This window comes from Jaculus jaculus, chromosome 20 (genome assembly GCF_020740685.1).
Source record: "Jaculus jaculus isolate mJacJac1 chromosome 20, mJacJac1.mat.Y.cur, whole genome shotgun sequence".
Taxonomy (NCBI): Eukaryota; Metazoa; Chordata; class Mammalia; order Rodentia; family Dipodidae; genus Jaculus; species Jaculus jaculus.
The window spans coordinates 11,138,994-11,155,783 of NC_059121.1; the positions used below are offsets into that span (position 1 = coordinate 11,138,994).

Genomic DNA, 16,790 nt, shown 5'->3' on the forward strand with positions numbered 1-16,790 from the left:
GCAGCCACTCTGGAGTTGCTGGTATAACATATGTGCATCATGGGATGGGAAATAAATCCATCCAAAATTCACCTCAGCGAAATTTCCAGGAGTTCAGTGGGTGGGGCATGCAAGGATTTTCTTTCTAAGGTGAAGGATAAGTTGTTGCATCTGACCCCTTCTACAGAAAGAAGCACAATGTCTTGGGTCTATTAGATTTTGGAGACTGCACATTCCTCAATGGGAATCTTGTCCCATATATCAAGTGACTCAGAAAGCTATGAGTTTTCACTGGGGCCCTGAACATGAGAAGGCTCTTCAACAGGTCCAGGATGTTGTGCAGGCTCCTCTTCCCCTTGGGCCATAGGATCTAGCAGATCCGATGGTACTTCATGTGTTGGTGGCAGCTAGGGATGCCTTTTGAAGCTGTTCACAGGCCCCAGTAGGTGAGTCACAGTGGAGGCCCTTGGGATTTTGTAGCAAGGCTGTGCCATCACCTGCAGATAATTGTTCTTCCTCTGAGAGATGGCTCTTGGCCTGGCCTCCTATTGGGCCTTAGTGGAACCTGAATTTTTGACAATGGGCATCAAGTTATTATGTGACATGAGCTTCCCATTATGAGCTGGGTGATATCTGACCCACCAAGACATAAAGTTGGACATACACAGCAACAATCTATCATCAAGTGGAAATGGTATATAAGTGACCAGGCTCAAATAGGCCCTGAAGGCACAAGTAAGTTACATGGGGAAATTGCCCACATGCCTATGGTTTCTATTCCTGTAACAATGCCTTCCGTCTCCAAGCATGCACCTATGGCATCATAGGGTGTACCTATGATCAACTGACTGAGATGGAGAGGACAAGGGTATGGTTTCCAGATGGTTCAGCATGTTACATGGGAACCTCCCAGAAGTGGACAGCTGCAGCATTACAGCCCCTTTCTGGGACAACTCTTAAGGACTGTGGTAAAGGGAAGTCTTCACAATGGGCAGAAGTTTGGCCAGTGCACATAGTTGTGCATTTTGCCTGCAAAGAAAAATGAGCATATTTGCCATTATACACTGATTCATGGGCTGTGGCCAATGATTTGGCTGGATGATCTGAGGCTTGGGAGGAGCACAATTGGAAAATTGGTGAGAAGGACATTTGGGGAAGGTGTATGTGTATAGAATTCTCTGAGTGGGCAAAGGATATAAAGATACTTGTGTCCCATGTTAATTCTCATCAGAAGGTGGCCTCATCAAAGGATGATTTTAGTAATCAAGAAGAAAAGCTGACCCATTCTGTGGATAGTGGTCAGCCTCTTGCCTTAGCCATCACTGTCATTGCTCAATGGTCCTATGAATAAAATGGCCAAGGTGGAAGGGATGTACATTATGCATGGGCCCAACAACATGGACTTCCACTAACTAAGAACATGTGACCAGTTACAATAATGAGTACTGTAGTTGCAATGTTTCTATCCTGCCTTGCTTTGTACTGGGGAAAGATTTTACAGTTCTGGTTTTACATGGGATAGTTATAACATGTTAGGTGGAATTATGAGGTTTTTTTTTTACTGTTTTCATTTGGAAATTAAGTATGATGTAAGGAGATATGGTTTGCTGTCAAGTTGACAAGGAGTGAACTTCTGATGGTTAAGGTGTTGTCAACTTGATCTGTTTAGTAATCCCCCCAAATCCTTTTCAGGTGGGTTTCTGAGGTTGCTTCCAGGAAGGATTAATTGAAGGAGGAAGTCTTTCCCCCACAGTAAGCCCTTCCCCCAGAGAGGATGACACCTCTCAGATGGGAGCTTTATATAAGGAAGCTCTGTATGAAAGAGTCCCTTCCTTCCACTTGGCTGCCGGAGCTGCTGGCGGCCTTCTAGTGTGGATTGAAGACCAGCATGGACTAAAGACCAGCATCAACTGAACACCCAGGTGAAATGAAAACCAGTGACTCCTCAGGAAGCCTTCATTCAGGCCTTCAGTTGATTGGGACTGATAAGACATCTAGCCATGTGGACTGAGCAGCTACCACGTTCCTTGATTCTCGGACCTGCAACTTCTATTGGACTACTGTAAACTAATCCTACAAATCCCCCCCCCTTGTTAAAAATAGAATTCATTCTAGCAGTTCTGGTCCTCTAGAGAACCCTGACTAATATAGATGGCATGTGCAGTTCTGTTGTGCAGTTCTGTTCATAGTGGCAAACATCTCTGGACCTCTCTCTCTTGCAATCTCCTCACAGATAAATTATTTTTAAATGTTTCATTATAAGCTAACATTTAAGTGCCTTTTATAATGCATTTTGGCTCTGTGCACATTTTAACAATAAATTTTTTACCAAGGTCTGTTCTTGAACATAAGCCCTGTGTGAACCAGCATGCAAGGCAAGGTACTACCACTACTGTTACAGGCCAAATCTCCTGTGTTCTTGTCTTCACTCCATGAATAAAATAGACATGAAGACTGCAAAGGAAGAACAAATGAAGACTTTATTACATGGGAATACAATTCAACCAGAACTTTGAATGTTCTGAACTCCTACTGTAGATGGGATTCGGTTCCCAACTGAGCAGACTTAATGGTAATAGTGACAGCTGTGATCTCCAGGCTTTCAGTGGTATCAGTTATCAACCTAGAATTCACAAGGGTAGAAGTTTCAGCTCTGATTCATGACCTGTCAGGATACCCATCAACAAGTGTTGTTATGCCCTTGGTGGAACTTGGAATACCAGGAAAGTGTGGTCAGTTAAAAATGGGAGCTAGTAACTACCAGTGGATAAGTGGATTTCTTTCATTGAACCAGGAGCTGATACTGCCAGAGCAAATGTGGGTCCCAGTATAGTAGGACCTAAATGGTCTAATTGGTTTATAAATCCAGGTAGATAGATCTTTACCACAATAGCAGTTCTTGATCTTCAGAGTCAAGAGCAAGTCTAGCACCCTGAACACAAAGAACTCTGGGAACTCTCAGGACAAGAAGTGTGTCCAAGACTCCTACCACAAATGGCAAGAAGGGGCCCTTAGAAGAAAGAAGTGGTCTAGCAGCCCCAGTACACGTAGCTGCATGCATCTTACACTCAAGGTAGGTCATCTGCACAGGTCTCTTTTCTCTTTTGCATATTGTAAGTCAGATGAGAGGACTGATAAAGAGCACAGTGAGGCTGTGCACAAGCTTTACATAGACCCAGGTGGACTGTGTGGGTGAATGTATGTCCTTAAGGTGAAAATCAAGGACACAAATTAAGAGTCTGACAATCTGGGGAAAAAAAAAAACCCACATGTGGTTAGGCAAAACATGGTTACTCTATTTGTCTTGTTTTTGTGGTGATTTAGTTCAAGAGATGGTAGCATTGTACAAATCCAATCAGTAAGCAGTTAGACACACTCATGGTAGTCATGCCACTATTGTACCTATGGGCATATCATGACGAGAGGCCAGTGGTGGAGGACAGGGATGGGTGGGGCTGTTGATGACTTACTCTATCAATGGCTTGCACAGCACCTTCTCTCACAAAGACAGCCAGCTAGTAGGGAAAAGGCTTTGAAGCCAGTACCAACATAATTTCTTCACATACTGAAATGTAGGATGTGCCAGAGTAGAGATATAAACAAGCCATTAGGAAACTTACTACTTATAAGCCCATTTAAAATATGAATTTTAAAATAAGAATTTGTTTTAAGGGCCAGGTCTTGGCTGTGTAAAGGGACTTCTAGATGCCATAGATTATTAACCAAAAGGTTCTGGGCTGGAGCGATCACTCACTCAGTGATTAAGGCTCTTGTTTGCAAAACCTAAACATCCTAGTTTGATTCCCCAGGACCCACATAAAACCAGATGCACAAAGTGTCCCAAACATCTGGAAATAGTTTACAGAGGCTAGAGCCCACTGTGCACTCATTCTCTCACTTTCTTTTTCTTATTTGTATAGTATTTTTACAGTGCCATATGTTCTAATTTTAGTTGTTCTAAGGTAAATAACAGGTTATAAAACTAAAGCATCCAATCACTATTGTATGATTCTATACATGTACATATGAAAAAATTCTGAAATTCAAATAATTCATAGCATGTGAATTCTACTTAAGTCCAAATGATACTATGGCCACTAGAGATTTGTTCAAAAAGTGTCACATCCACCCACTATGTATCACATATAGCTATTTTCACACTATAGCAGTGGAGAGTCACAGTAATCACAGAGACCATGTGATCAAAAATCTGACCATTGCAAATAAATATACTATAATTAATTCACTCAGAATGTTGCCTAAAATATAGTTACAGTTAGTTTCATAGTTGCCTAATCAAATGAGAGCCAATGTCCAATAAATTCAAATCACATAAACTAAATATACAAACTGTAGCATTATGCTGTTTGTTGATTTGCTGGACTGGAATCATCATATCCATGTTTGTGGAGTAAGGACCAGGCAGTTTAATTCCTTTGAGTGGGCAGAGACCCAATTGGGGAAGATGAACATTTCTGGAGGGGGATCAATGTAGTTAAGGTCTCTGAAATGTCCACTCAGTCACTGACAGGATTGTGTTTTGTGTAGTTTGGCAAATTTAAAAAGAATAAATATAATATTGCATACCTATTGTAGAGAACAATGTGTTACATTATTTACTCTGACACATTATCAATTAATGTTTCTTTTTACAATTTTATTGTAGTTTGGAAGATGTGGTCCCTAATCTTATTCATAAAGGAAAAGTAGCCTACCACAAATATATATAGTTTCATAAACCAACAATGGACAAATGTTTGAATCTTTTTTATTATTTTTTCTTAAATGGGATAGAACCCTGGGTGTCACACAAGCTAAACACAATCATAAATAACACTACCAGGTGGACATGGTGGTGTAAGCCATTAAGCCCAGCTCTTGAGAGGCAGAGGTAGGAGAATCACCATGAATTCAAGGCCACCATTATAATACATAGTGAATTCCAGGTCAGCCTGGGCTAGAGGAGCCACCATACCTCACAAAAACAGAAACAAACAACATAAAAACCCCACTGTTGATGGCCTAGTCCTATTTTATTTTACTTTGGCAAGTAAGGTAAGAATTTCAGATGAAACTATCTGAGTGGAATTTCAAAGTTTTGGTTAGGGTGCCTTCAATGTGATATCTCACCATGAATGTCATTGCTATGGGGAAGAGCACGTTTAAGGAGAAAAAATAATGGATAAAAGAAGTCTAGCATCAAGAAACGGGCAGTGAGAGGCTGGTGAGATGGTTAAGTGGTTAAATCACTTTCCTGAAAAGCCAAAGGACCCAGGTTTGATTCCCCAGGACACACATAAGCCAGATGCAAAAGGTGGCACATGCATTTGGAGTTTGTTTTCAGTGGCTAAGAGTCCTGGCATTCTCTCTCTGTCTCCGTCTCTCTATTCTCTCTCTCTCTCTCTCTCTCTCTCTCTCTCTCTTTTCTCGTCTCTTTCAAACAAACAAAATAAAACAAAGAGGAAAAAAGAAAATGGCGAGCAATGAAGATGTACTAGGGACCTATTCTCCATCACAGTTCTTCAAACTACAACTTTGAGAAGTCAGTCCCGGAGAGTTGAATCCTTGAGAGGAAACAAAACATAACAAAACAAAACAAAAAAAAAAACCCATTTCTACAGCAATTGATAGAAAAGTTACACTACTCAAAATGAGACACAAATAATTGATTCCTATAATTATAAACTTTTAAATAAGAACCAACATGAGTAATTTTATGGGAGGTTTTATAAATGCCAATTTTTTCATGGTCTGCAGTCCATTAAAATACAAACGTGTTAAAATAATGTCATTGCAAAAACATTCATTTTCAAATGTGTCAGTATGTCAATGGCATTGCTTTTCCTGTCATGTAATGGAAAAGGACCATCTGGGATCTGCACAATCTTTGTTTAAGTTATCATTCCTCACATTTTCCACTGGATTACAGACACTTTGGTAACATATTTTGATAATGTATATTGAAAATAGGTTTTGCTTCTTCCAAAGGAATTGTTCTTTGATCTCCTAATCAAACACTCACTGTATCTCTGAATAGTCTTTGAGCGCTCAACTGCAATGTCTTTAGTCAATCTAAAAGATATTTGCACTGTTCAGCAATACTGAACAATCTGGAGAATGGATGAGACATAGTTCATGTGGTCAAGAGTGATAGGAGCATAATACACAGTACATTATGAGTGGTTTTTTTTTCCACGTGTTTTTAGTTACTAATTTGAGAAAGATGTGAGGAAATGATTATTCTTACTGTTGAGAATAGACTCTGGAGGCATATGCCACCTTGTGAAACTGATTTTCAGTAGTGGCTGGGTAATGGAACCTGGCCTGAAGGCTGTGCAAAGAAACTGATAGACATTGTTAGAGAACAAATAAGACTTGTACACATAAACAAATATCGTACCGTTTTTTAGTATTTATGGGTTACAATAATGTAAGGGTTTCTTCAGAATATACATTAAATCAATACATATGATTTAAAACGTAAAAATCAATTGGTTGAACAATATGTTTTTTTATTAATCCTCTGAAGGGAATTTCTACTGGGTCTTAATAAAATGATGTAGCACTTGGGGAAAAAGATGCAACCTAGCAAGCCTGCACTGGAGGCCAAGATAGAAAAGACCTCCACTGTCACCATGGCCTTCCCCTTGGTGCTGTGGTAGACAGGGAGGAAGGTGACCCAGACACTGCAGAACACCAGCATGCTGAAGGTCAGGAACTTGGCTTCATTGAACGTGTCGGGCAGGTTTCTGGCCAGGAAAGCCACACTGAAGCTCCCTACAGCCAGTGTTCCCAGGTATCCCAGGACACAGTAGAAGGCAGTGACTGAGCCTTTGTTGCACACAATGATGATGTGGCCGAGTTCCGAGTGTGCATCAGTGTCCACAAAGGGAGGGGATGTTCCCAGCCAGAGACCACAGAGAACAAGTTGGATGAAGGTACAGATGGGAATGATGAAGTTAGGTGCTCCAGATACCAGCAGCCTCCTCATCTTTCTTCCTGGATCAGTGACCTTGAAGGCCAGAACCACAGTAATTGTTTTGGCCAAGACGGTGGACACAGCCACAGTGAACAGGACTGCAAATGTGATCTGCTGCAGGATGCACTTGGCTGTGTTGGGATGTCCAATGAAGAGTAATGAACAGAGGAAACAAAACTTGAGGAAGATGAGCAGGATGTAGCTGTTTGTTCGATTATTGGCCTTCACAATCGGTGTGTCTTGGTGCTTCACAAAAACCCCAAGAACAAGAGCAGTGAGTGCAGAGAAGGACAGGGCCAAGCAAGCCAGAGCCATCCCCAAGGGGTCTTCATAAGCCAGAAACGTCACAGTTTTTTGGAGGCAGTGAGTTTGCTCTTTGTTGGCATACTGATCAAATGAGCATTTCACACATTGATCCATATCTGGCAGACAAAGCACAGTATCATCAGGAAAGTGGCAGCATTTTCTTCTTAGTTATAGCACACTACAAACAAGTGTTTTATAGTTAGCTGTGTTTTATTCATTGTTCCTATTGGCAACAGTTGAGTTAGATTGCTCAATAGTCATGATTCCCAATTAATAAAGACCATCTTATTGTGGCTAGATAAACAAACCTGTTTTAAAAAATATTTTTAATTATTTGTTTTCACCTAAAGGAGACAGACAGACAGACATAAGGCTGTACATATGTACTGGGTAATTAAACTGGTGTGCTTAGGTTTTGCAGGCATATGCCTTACCCGCTGAGCCATTTCTACAGTCTAACAAAGCTGTATTTTATACACTCATAAATCCACTTTATCCTTTAGTAATCTTAAAAGAATAAATTCATTGTAATATACATGAATCATATAATAGTATAGTTTAGGGGCTGGAGAGATGGCTTCACAGTAAGGCATTTGCTTGCAAAATCAAAGGACCCATGTTGGATTCCCCAGAACCCAAGTTAGCCAGCTGCATAGGGGATGTACGTATCTGGGGTTCATTTGCAGTGGTTGGAGGCCCTGGCACGCCCATTCTCTCTCTCCTTCTTTCTCTGTTAAATAAAGAAATTATTATGAAATATTAAAAAAAATAATATAGCTTAGATGAGGTGTTTCTTAATGTTTGGAGGGATAGAGAGATAGCTTATAACTTAAGGCACTTGCCTGTGGAGCCTGGGACCCATGTTTGACTCACCAGATCCCACATAAATGAAATGCAAAAGGTTACCCATGCACAACCTCTCACAAGGTGATACATGTGTCTGAAATTTGATCATAGTCACTGGATGCCCTGACATGCCAATTATCTCTCCTTATATCTCTGTCTCTCCCTCTCTTGCTCTTGCTCTCACTCTTGCTCTCCTTCATTATAAAGCCAATCTGTCTGGCTTGCCTCAAAAAAAAAATCTGTCTCAGAATTCTGTAACAGTGCTGTCCAAGATCAGAGAGGTACATGATTCTAAGTGTTTATAAAGACCTATTTTTGACAGTGTCCATAAATTTTGACAATAAGCTATGATTGTTTCCTCACAGTATAGTTCTATGTCTTATGAAATCTGCCTGTATCAAGGTGATGTCCTATGACTGTCCTTAGGTGGCAGTAGCTACATATAATTGTTTCAAAAGTTGTTTTTAAGAAACAGTAATGGAATTGGAGACCCCTAGATAATTAACACTAGTACCACTATTGCTTAAATCCATTTCCTTGGAGTACATATCAACCTACTAATTTAAAAAGGACATAACATTTACCAATATCTCCAAATTCTACCTCAAAAATCCTTGGTCTATGTTTTAGCAAAATTTTGTCAACAATTTATTGAGAAAGGATTATGAACAAGGTAATTTGCCAACTTTGAAAAGAATGAACAGATACATATTAGTGAATTGAGAGAAAATTCAACCCACCTATAAGTTGTACTTTTCATCGTGGTATTTTGACAATTTTGACTATGATTACACTGAATCATAATATAGGATTAAAATAATTACATGGTGTTTCATGAGTATTTCCATTGAGGTAATTTTTTCCCATTTATAACTCTAAATTCTTCTTAATCATGTTTCCTAAATTTATGTGCATTCAGTTTTAGTAATTGGGTAGATATGTCATATATATTCTATACTTTAAGTCTTTAAATTCCACCTTATTTGGTACATATAATGTGGATAGCATTTATAAATGAAAAGAAAACTTCAGTGTTAATATTAAACTTATCCATCATCACTAACGTTGGTATTTAACTTATCAATTTGAATTGTATATTATGGTATTATCTGAATTAACACAGTTTTTTGTTTCCATTCTAATGATATTATTTTAATTCTATTTTATGATATTATCCAGTGGGTATACATCTAAAAATTTTAAGTCAGTCTTACTCCTTTTTTTTTTTTACTTCAACTATCAATACCTCTGGACCCCCACTTTGATTCCTGGTACACTGGAAATGTGCTCTGGCTATGAGAGCACAATGCTGTCTTAAGATGAAAATATAGAGGAATTAATCTTTTTATTATTATTTAAATACCTTTGATCATAGTTAATAAAGCCTTTAGGAAATACTCTAAGGTCTCACCTCCATATGTTTTTTTTGTTTTTTGGTTTTTCATTTCTTATATGTAAAATAGAGGGCAACATAAAATAACACTCATTCTTCAATTCTATGTTTATCCTAGCAGTCTTGACATACCAGAAAAACATTATTTATTTTATTCATATTTTTGATTTCTGAACAGTTCCCACTACCTCCTTAAAAGCTTAAATATACATGTAAAACAACACTTGCCACATTTTTAAAAATCAGAATATTTAGATTTCTTGAAGCAGGTTTTTAATGTTTGTGATATGCTATTTTCTATAGACTTAAACTTAATTTTTCTTTCTTAACTATTTTGTATATACTCACTAGATATTATTCTTATATTGAAAGTATTTGCAAAATTACATAATTTTATAGCCAAAAACATGACATCTCTGAGCATTTCCTCTCTGCCAGTAACCTACTGGTTAATGGGAGGATAAAGACATGGAAGATTCCTCCTTTTAACTTTCACTTTATGTAGATTCAAAGATTACATGTACTTGAAGAAAATATTAGGTGGGACATTCCCTGAAAGGGATAATATATTCACTGATTAGTGGATCTCAAACAGTTTTTTTTTTTTTTAATGTGGGGGAATTAGTATCTACAATGGATCTAGGTAATTTATTTTTACTTCAACTATTAACACCCCTGGATACCCACTTTGATTCCTGGTACACTGGAAATGTGCTCTGGGTATGAGCGCACACTGCAGGCTCTAACATGAAAATATTGAGGAATTAATATTTATATTATTATTTAAATCCCTTTGGACATACTTATTATAGCCTTTAGGAACTACTCTAAGATCCTACCTCCATATGTTGTTTTTGCTTCTTACCCATAAAACAGAGAGCAACATTAAATAACACCCAGCGTTTTTTTAAATGGAGGAAATTAGGGCTGGAGAGATGGCTTAGCGGTTAAGCGCTTGCCTGTGAAGCCTAAGGACCCCGGTTCAAGGCTCGGTTCCCCAGGTCCCACGTTAGCCAGATGCGCAATGGGGCGTACGCGTCTGGAGTTCATTTGCAGAGGCTGGAAGCCCTGGCGCGCCCATTCTCTCTCTCTCCCTCTATGTGTCTTTCTCTCTGTGTCTGTCGCTCTCAAAAATAAATAAATAAATAATTTTTTTAAAATGGAGGAAATTAGTAACTACAGTGGATCTAGGTAATAAAAATGAGGTTTATGGAGGAAAGTGAGTGTTATTTTCATGTTCAGGAGCATTTATCTTTTCAACCAAATAATTACATTAAGCAAGGAATAGATATTATTTGTCTCTTTAGGTCCCCTCCAGGCCCATACCAGTTCTCACTATGGGTGTAGAAGAAAATCAAACTGTAGAATTTCTACCTAAGCCATCAACGTACCCGTTTTGTTAGAAACCTCATTTTCTGGGCAGAGGGAACAATCAAAGCAGCAGGCTGCCTTTCCCTCCTGTCGAAACTTCCTGAAACCAGGCCTGCAAGGCTCACTGCACACAGAGGAGGGAATCTGAGGAAAACCAGAAATGTGCTGGTAACAGGTAGGACTTTCATCTATTCCATTTATAAGCATATGTCAACACAATGCCTCATTAACAAACTTATTTTCCACATCTTCAATATAATTGAAGCATCACTCTCCATATAGTACATTGTTTGTTGTCGTATGTATGGATAATTTTTATTATTTATTTTCAATGTAGGGTCTCACCCTAGCTCAGGCTCACCTGGAATTCACTATGTAGTCTCAGAGTGGCCTCGAACTCATGGCCATCCTCCTACCTCTGCCTCCCAAGTGCATGGATTAAAGGCGTGAGCCACTACGTCCAGCTTGTACAGGGATTGTGATAAAACATTTTGTTGTTTCCAAACATTTTTCAAAAGACAGAAAGAAAATCTAGGACACTGGAAAAAAGGTCCTATACAATATGTTGCACTTAACCAAATAACATGGGGCACACATGACCCCACATGATTTTCACATTTCATATCTAGAGTAAAGCGTTACACTTCATTACCACATACCTGCCTGCTCCCAGTGGCCCACTCGGTTGTCTCATCCGACAAATGCAATTGCTGACCAAGGGGAAGATGTGAAGAAAACTGTCCTATTTTCACCTTTATTCCAAGACCTTGTTGAAAATTCCAAATGTGGAGAATATCATAGTCTGCATCAAATTTTGTTTTCTCATTAATAATCACTAGGTCTCCAACAGGGTTAATAAATTGCATGTTCTTCAAATAGCAGTAAAACTAGAAGAGATGTATAATTTTGCAATTAATTATGTACACACGTATAGACATATGTTCTGTGGGTTATAGCCTTTTGTTTTTTAACTCCTCCCAAAACAGGAAACTTTATTACATGTCCCCAATTGTGTTGAAATCAATGAAATTCTATAGATCAATTAAATATTACTATACTTTTATAAGTTTCTTTTTGGAGAAACTGCTAAAAAGATCACCATTATGCAAGGCTAGTGAGATAAACCTTTCAATCTATTATATTTATCAAAAAAAAGTTAACTAAAATATGACGATCTTCAGTACTTACAGTGACGCAGAATTACTTTAACAACTTTTATGTCCTGTCAATCCAAATGTTCAGGGTACTTTTCCATGGGAAAAGCAAGATCACATCTAGATAGTCAAGCACTTTATGATAAAATATCTGGCATTACATATCTAATACTTAAAACAGTTGGGCATGATATCAGGATAATCTCTCACATCAAGCATAGTTCAACCCAAACTGATGTCATTAATTTCACTGTCTTCTTGTTCATGCATGCACACAGTAGTGGTTTGTCATGGCTGTCTACTAGACTCAAGTTAGAATTACCACGGACACCAATCTATAGACATGTTTCTAAAGAACTTCTAGGTTAGGTAATTTGACTGGGACAACTTACACTGAGCATGTTGCACTATTTCATGGGCCAAAGGTCCACAGTCAGGGAAAGCTGATGGACTGCGTATATTCATCCCTCTATGTTTACAAACTGTGTATACCATGGACACAGTTCTTTTTCATACTCCTACTTCCATATTTTGTCAACATCATGGGGGACTCTACTCTTGAACTATGAGCTACAGTGAAACCATTCTCCACTGTTTCTTCTGTCAAGTATTTTCCCCCCAAAAGTAACTAGTAATCTCACATCTAGATTTACTTACTTGCTTCCTAGGAAATGAAAAAAATACAGAAATATCATAATTAAGGAAAGTACATCTCAGCACCAAGGTTTAAAAAGGCGTTCAGAGCTGGAGGGATGGCTTAGTGGCTAAGGTGTTTGCCTGCAGAGCCAAATGAACCAGGTTCAATTCCCCAGGACCCATGTTAGCCAGATGCACAAGGCGACACATGCATCTGGAGTTCATTTGCAGTGGTTTGAGGACCTGGCACACACCCATTCTCTCTTTCTTTATTTCTCTCTCTCTCTCTCTCTCTCTGTCATAAACAAATAAATGAATAATTTAAAAATGTGTTGAACCAGTTAGAAGGCAACATTGATGACACTACGTACCTTTGGGCAGTCAACTGGGCGTTGGTGTGCCATTGGCTGAATATCTACCTGTTGAAAAACAAATTTATGGTGGGCATATGCCAAAGCGTACACAGCATTGTATAGATTATAATTGTCATCATTCATGGCCATCTCAAATCCTTGACCTGCATACCATTCTAATGAGGTGTTGGGTGAATTCATACTCTGTATTCTATGTTTAGATTCTAAGTCTGAGCAATTAAAGTACATCCATTCTGACATCATCAAAGACACGTGTATTGGATATGTGGTAGTGTTCAGTGTCTGGATAAATTTTTTAAAATTGGGAATCTCATGATGGTGGTTAGAAAAAGTGAAACCCCCATGGAATGAGTCAGGAATGAAGTCTCTTCTCATATTGGTGATGACATCCCACTGTGAAGTAGTGACCCAGATCCTCTGGATGCCTAAATGTGCCCATCTCCTGAAGCTCACCTCTAGCGTGGAATTACCTTCACCATAAATGATCACAACATTTGTCAAATGTGTCACAATTTCTTTGTAATATATCTCAGCCCTTGAATTGTATAACTCCATGTTTAATGGGATCACATTCACAAAGGCTAAACAGACTTGATTTCCTTGCATCTTTTCTCTCAAGTCTGAGAGAAATTGAATACCTTGGTCACCATCAGAGATGACCAAACCCACCCAGGTCCAGTTGAAATGAAGCATTAAGGAGACTATGGCAAAAGCCAGTCTTGTGTCCTTGGGGGCCATCTGATACAGATGAGGATACTGATAAGGGTCACTCAAAGTAGGATGAAACGGGCCATAGTGAATCTAAAGGACAAAGAACATAGACATCAACATGAGGAGGGGAACTGGAAGAAAAATCAATCTAACATCTGAATTGTTAATCACCACTTGGGAAGAATGGTGGGAGGGATGATTGTAACCCCATTATTAGTCACATTTCACTATCTGTAAGTTTCTGGAAAATGACTTAGCAGTGTAAGTGTTGTAAGAAATCTCTTTGTATGTTTCCCCACTTCCTCCTATCAATTCTTAAAAACAAAGTGTTGATACCCCACCAAATTACTGATCATTATTTCTTTGAAATGCATTTGACAACACATGCATAAATCAATTGAAAATACTGCCAAGCACAGGATGGTAATAAGGGGGCGGGACAGAAGTTATACTGTATGTCACACAATCTCACCTGTGCAAATTCAAAGAGCTTCAGAAATGTCCCAATTTTGCTACTTGCTGCCCACATTGGTCCTGTAATTTGTACATAACATGAATGTTGTCTACACCTATAATTAGGAACCCAGTAGTGTTTTTTTGCTATCCAACTTAGATAAGGGATAATTTTCAATGAATCATCACACTTGGAATTAAAGAACTTAAATCGCATGGACATGTTGGGTAAAAGATTGGTATTCCTGTTGATCTCCTCAGTGGCAAAAATCAGTGTCAGAATATATTGATATTTTTTGACTGGCAAACTGAAAAGAAACACAGTGATCATTATGGACAAGACTTCATACAGGATAACCTTTAAACAAATAGAGTGAACATGCAATACATGTGATAAATGATGCTTTCTCCTGAAATTCCCATGTAACCATTCACCTTGATGTGAGGATATGAAACTGCATGACATAATGATCAAATTGGTATTTTTTAAATTTTTATATTTGGTGCTTGCTGGGTATGTAAGGTATCTTGGGTAGATTCAGGTTAGGTGTTGTAGATGAGTGAGATTATGTGTCGATTTTTTTTCTGTGATTGGGTAAGTTCGCTGAGAATGATCTGTTCCAGGTTCAACCATTTTTCCTCAAATTTCTTTATGTCGTTTTTTTCTTACTGCTGTATAGAATTCCATTGTGTAGATATACCACATCTTTGTTATCCATTCTTCTGATGGACATCTGGGTTGATTCCAGCTTTTAGCTATTACGAATTGAGCTGCTACAAACATGGTTGAGCAAATCTCTCTGGCTTTTGGTTTGAAGGTTTTAGGGAAGATGCCCAGTAAGGGAATAACTGGGTCTGTTGGTATCTCTATAGTCAGCTTTTTCAGGAGTCTCCATATTGCTTTCCAAAGTGGCTCTACCATCCTGCATTCCCACCAACAGTGAATGAGTGTCCCTGCTTCTCCACATCCTCGCCAGCATTTATTTTCATTTGATCTTTTGATGTTGGCTATTCTTATTGGGGCAAGGTGGAATCTCATAGTTGCTTTAATTTGCATTTCTCTGATGATTAGGGATGATGAAAATTTTCTTAAGTGTGTGTTTGCCATTTGTATCTCTTCCTCTGTGAATTGCCTGTTTAACTCTGTGCCCCATTTTGTGAGTGGGGTATTTGTCTTCTTATTGTTTAGACTTTTGAGTTCTTTGTAAATTCTAGAGATAAGACCTCTATCAGTTGGATAACCTGCAAATATTTTCTCCCATTCTGTGGGTATTCTATTGGCTTTGCTTATTATATGCTTGTCTGTAAAGAAACTCTTCAGCTTCATATGATCCCAATGGTTGAGTGACTGTTTAAGAACTTGAGCCATACCTTACATACTCAGCAAGCACCTCATAGACTAGATAATAGGATGGATGGGAGGGCGGGTGGAAGGGGGAATTGAAGGGTGGAAAACAGTAATCCAGACACAAACGGCAATGGTACCATAAAATTATACTTCCTAAAAGTCAGACCAAATGGCTAAACCTTCACTAGACCCTTACAGGAAACACCTGAACCACAAGACGCTGGAGAGGGTAGGATCAAGTCTGACCTAAATCTCCTACATCCTCCCTCCCTCCCTCTCCCCCTCTCCCCTCTATCTCTCTCCCTCTAACTCTTGTATATTAGTTATGTTTTTCCTCAAGTTTTTAGTGGACACTGACCTGTAACCCACACTTCCAGCTTGGGCCTACCATCCACAGTGAGCTTTTGATCAGAGAAACCTACAAGGTTTCCCAAAACAATGAGAGACTTCTGTCAGAGTACTTGATGACCCACCAAAGTCCAGTGGTAAGACCCTATTGCTGAAGACTCCATACGCAGCTGACACATAAAATGGAATGACATGGCTGGAAGCCAGGAGAGAGTCAGTCCCCAGACAGTCAGCGAGTCTAGTGCCAGAAGGTGCTACATAGGCGACTGGGGGAAACGACCAAGATCTGTCCAAGCAACGCATTGTTTAACCTAATTAGCAACAAATAACCTGATGTGATGCCCACACAAGTGCAATAGTGGTACACAGCCATGGTGAGGAACCAATTGCTCTTGATTTGGCTAACTGATCCACTCAGTGGTACTAGACCCATAGCTGGAGCTGGGAAACAAGTCAGAACCACACCCTAACAAAAGCCCACTCCATAATATCAAGCTACCATCAATCATGGGGTATAAGAGGGCCTACACCTATCATACTGTCTATCAAAAAAGTAAGTGTTATCTCAATTTTCCGGGTGCTAACTTACTCTCCAGTGGAGATTCTGCTTCTCTTTTCCAGATAGATGCAGATCCTAAGAAGAGAGCTGCCCCAACATACCTCAGAAGGGGCCCATCTGAAACTAAGGACAACTGGCGAAACAAGCAAGGGTGATATTTTCCTGTGAACTGGATACCAGCACAAGGGGGAAGGAGACCAACACAGAGAAGAATCAATGCCTACCATATCAGAGAGCCAGAGCCTCAGAGGCCCCCAAAACCTCAGCACTGAAGCAGACCAAAAATGAACCCAACATGGCTCAGGGAAATTTTGCGGAAGAGGGGTGGAAAGA

At 39.2% G+C, this 16,790-nt stretch overlaps 2 protein-coding genes across 2 annotated transcripts in view; one reads left to right on the forward strand and one right to left on the reverse strand.

The window, feature by feature from the left end:
• LOC123456275 (zinc finger protein 585A-like) overlaps positions 1-16,790 on the forward strand; it is a 649,667-nt gene that overhangs the window by 511,413 nt on the left and 121,464 nt on the right.
• LOC123456295 (vomeronasal type-2 receptor 116-like) lies at positions 6,467-14,503 on the reverse strand. The gene is made up of 5 exons (XM_045139094.1): positions 14,222-14,503; positions 13,036-13,839; positions 11,534-11,761; positions 10,895-11,018; positions 6,467-7,380 (listed from the first exon to the last, which is right to left on the reverse strand). Exons 1-5 carry the CDS (start codon positions 14,423-14,425, stop codon positions 6,467-6,469), a joined length of 2,274 nt encoding a protein of 757 aa, XP_044995029.1. The 5' UTR covers positions 14,426-14,503.

Excerpts from the sequence above, each read along its gene's own strand:
- LOC123456295 (XM_045139094.1), bottom strand. The coding sequence starts at position 14,425 with ATGTCCATGCGATTTAAGTTCTTTAATTCCAAGTGTGATGATTCATTG. Across the intron at positions 13,840-14,221 it reads AGCTCTTTGAATTTGCACAG|ATTCACTATGGCCCGTTTCA; the intron begins GTGAGATTGTGT and ends TTTGTCCTTTAG. Across the intron at positions 11,762-13,035 it reads GCCCAGTTGACTGCCCAAAG|TTTTACTGCTATTTGAAGAA; the intron begins GTACGTAGTGTC and ends CATCTCTTCTAG.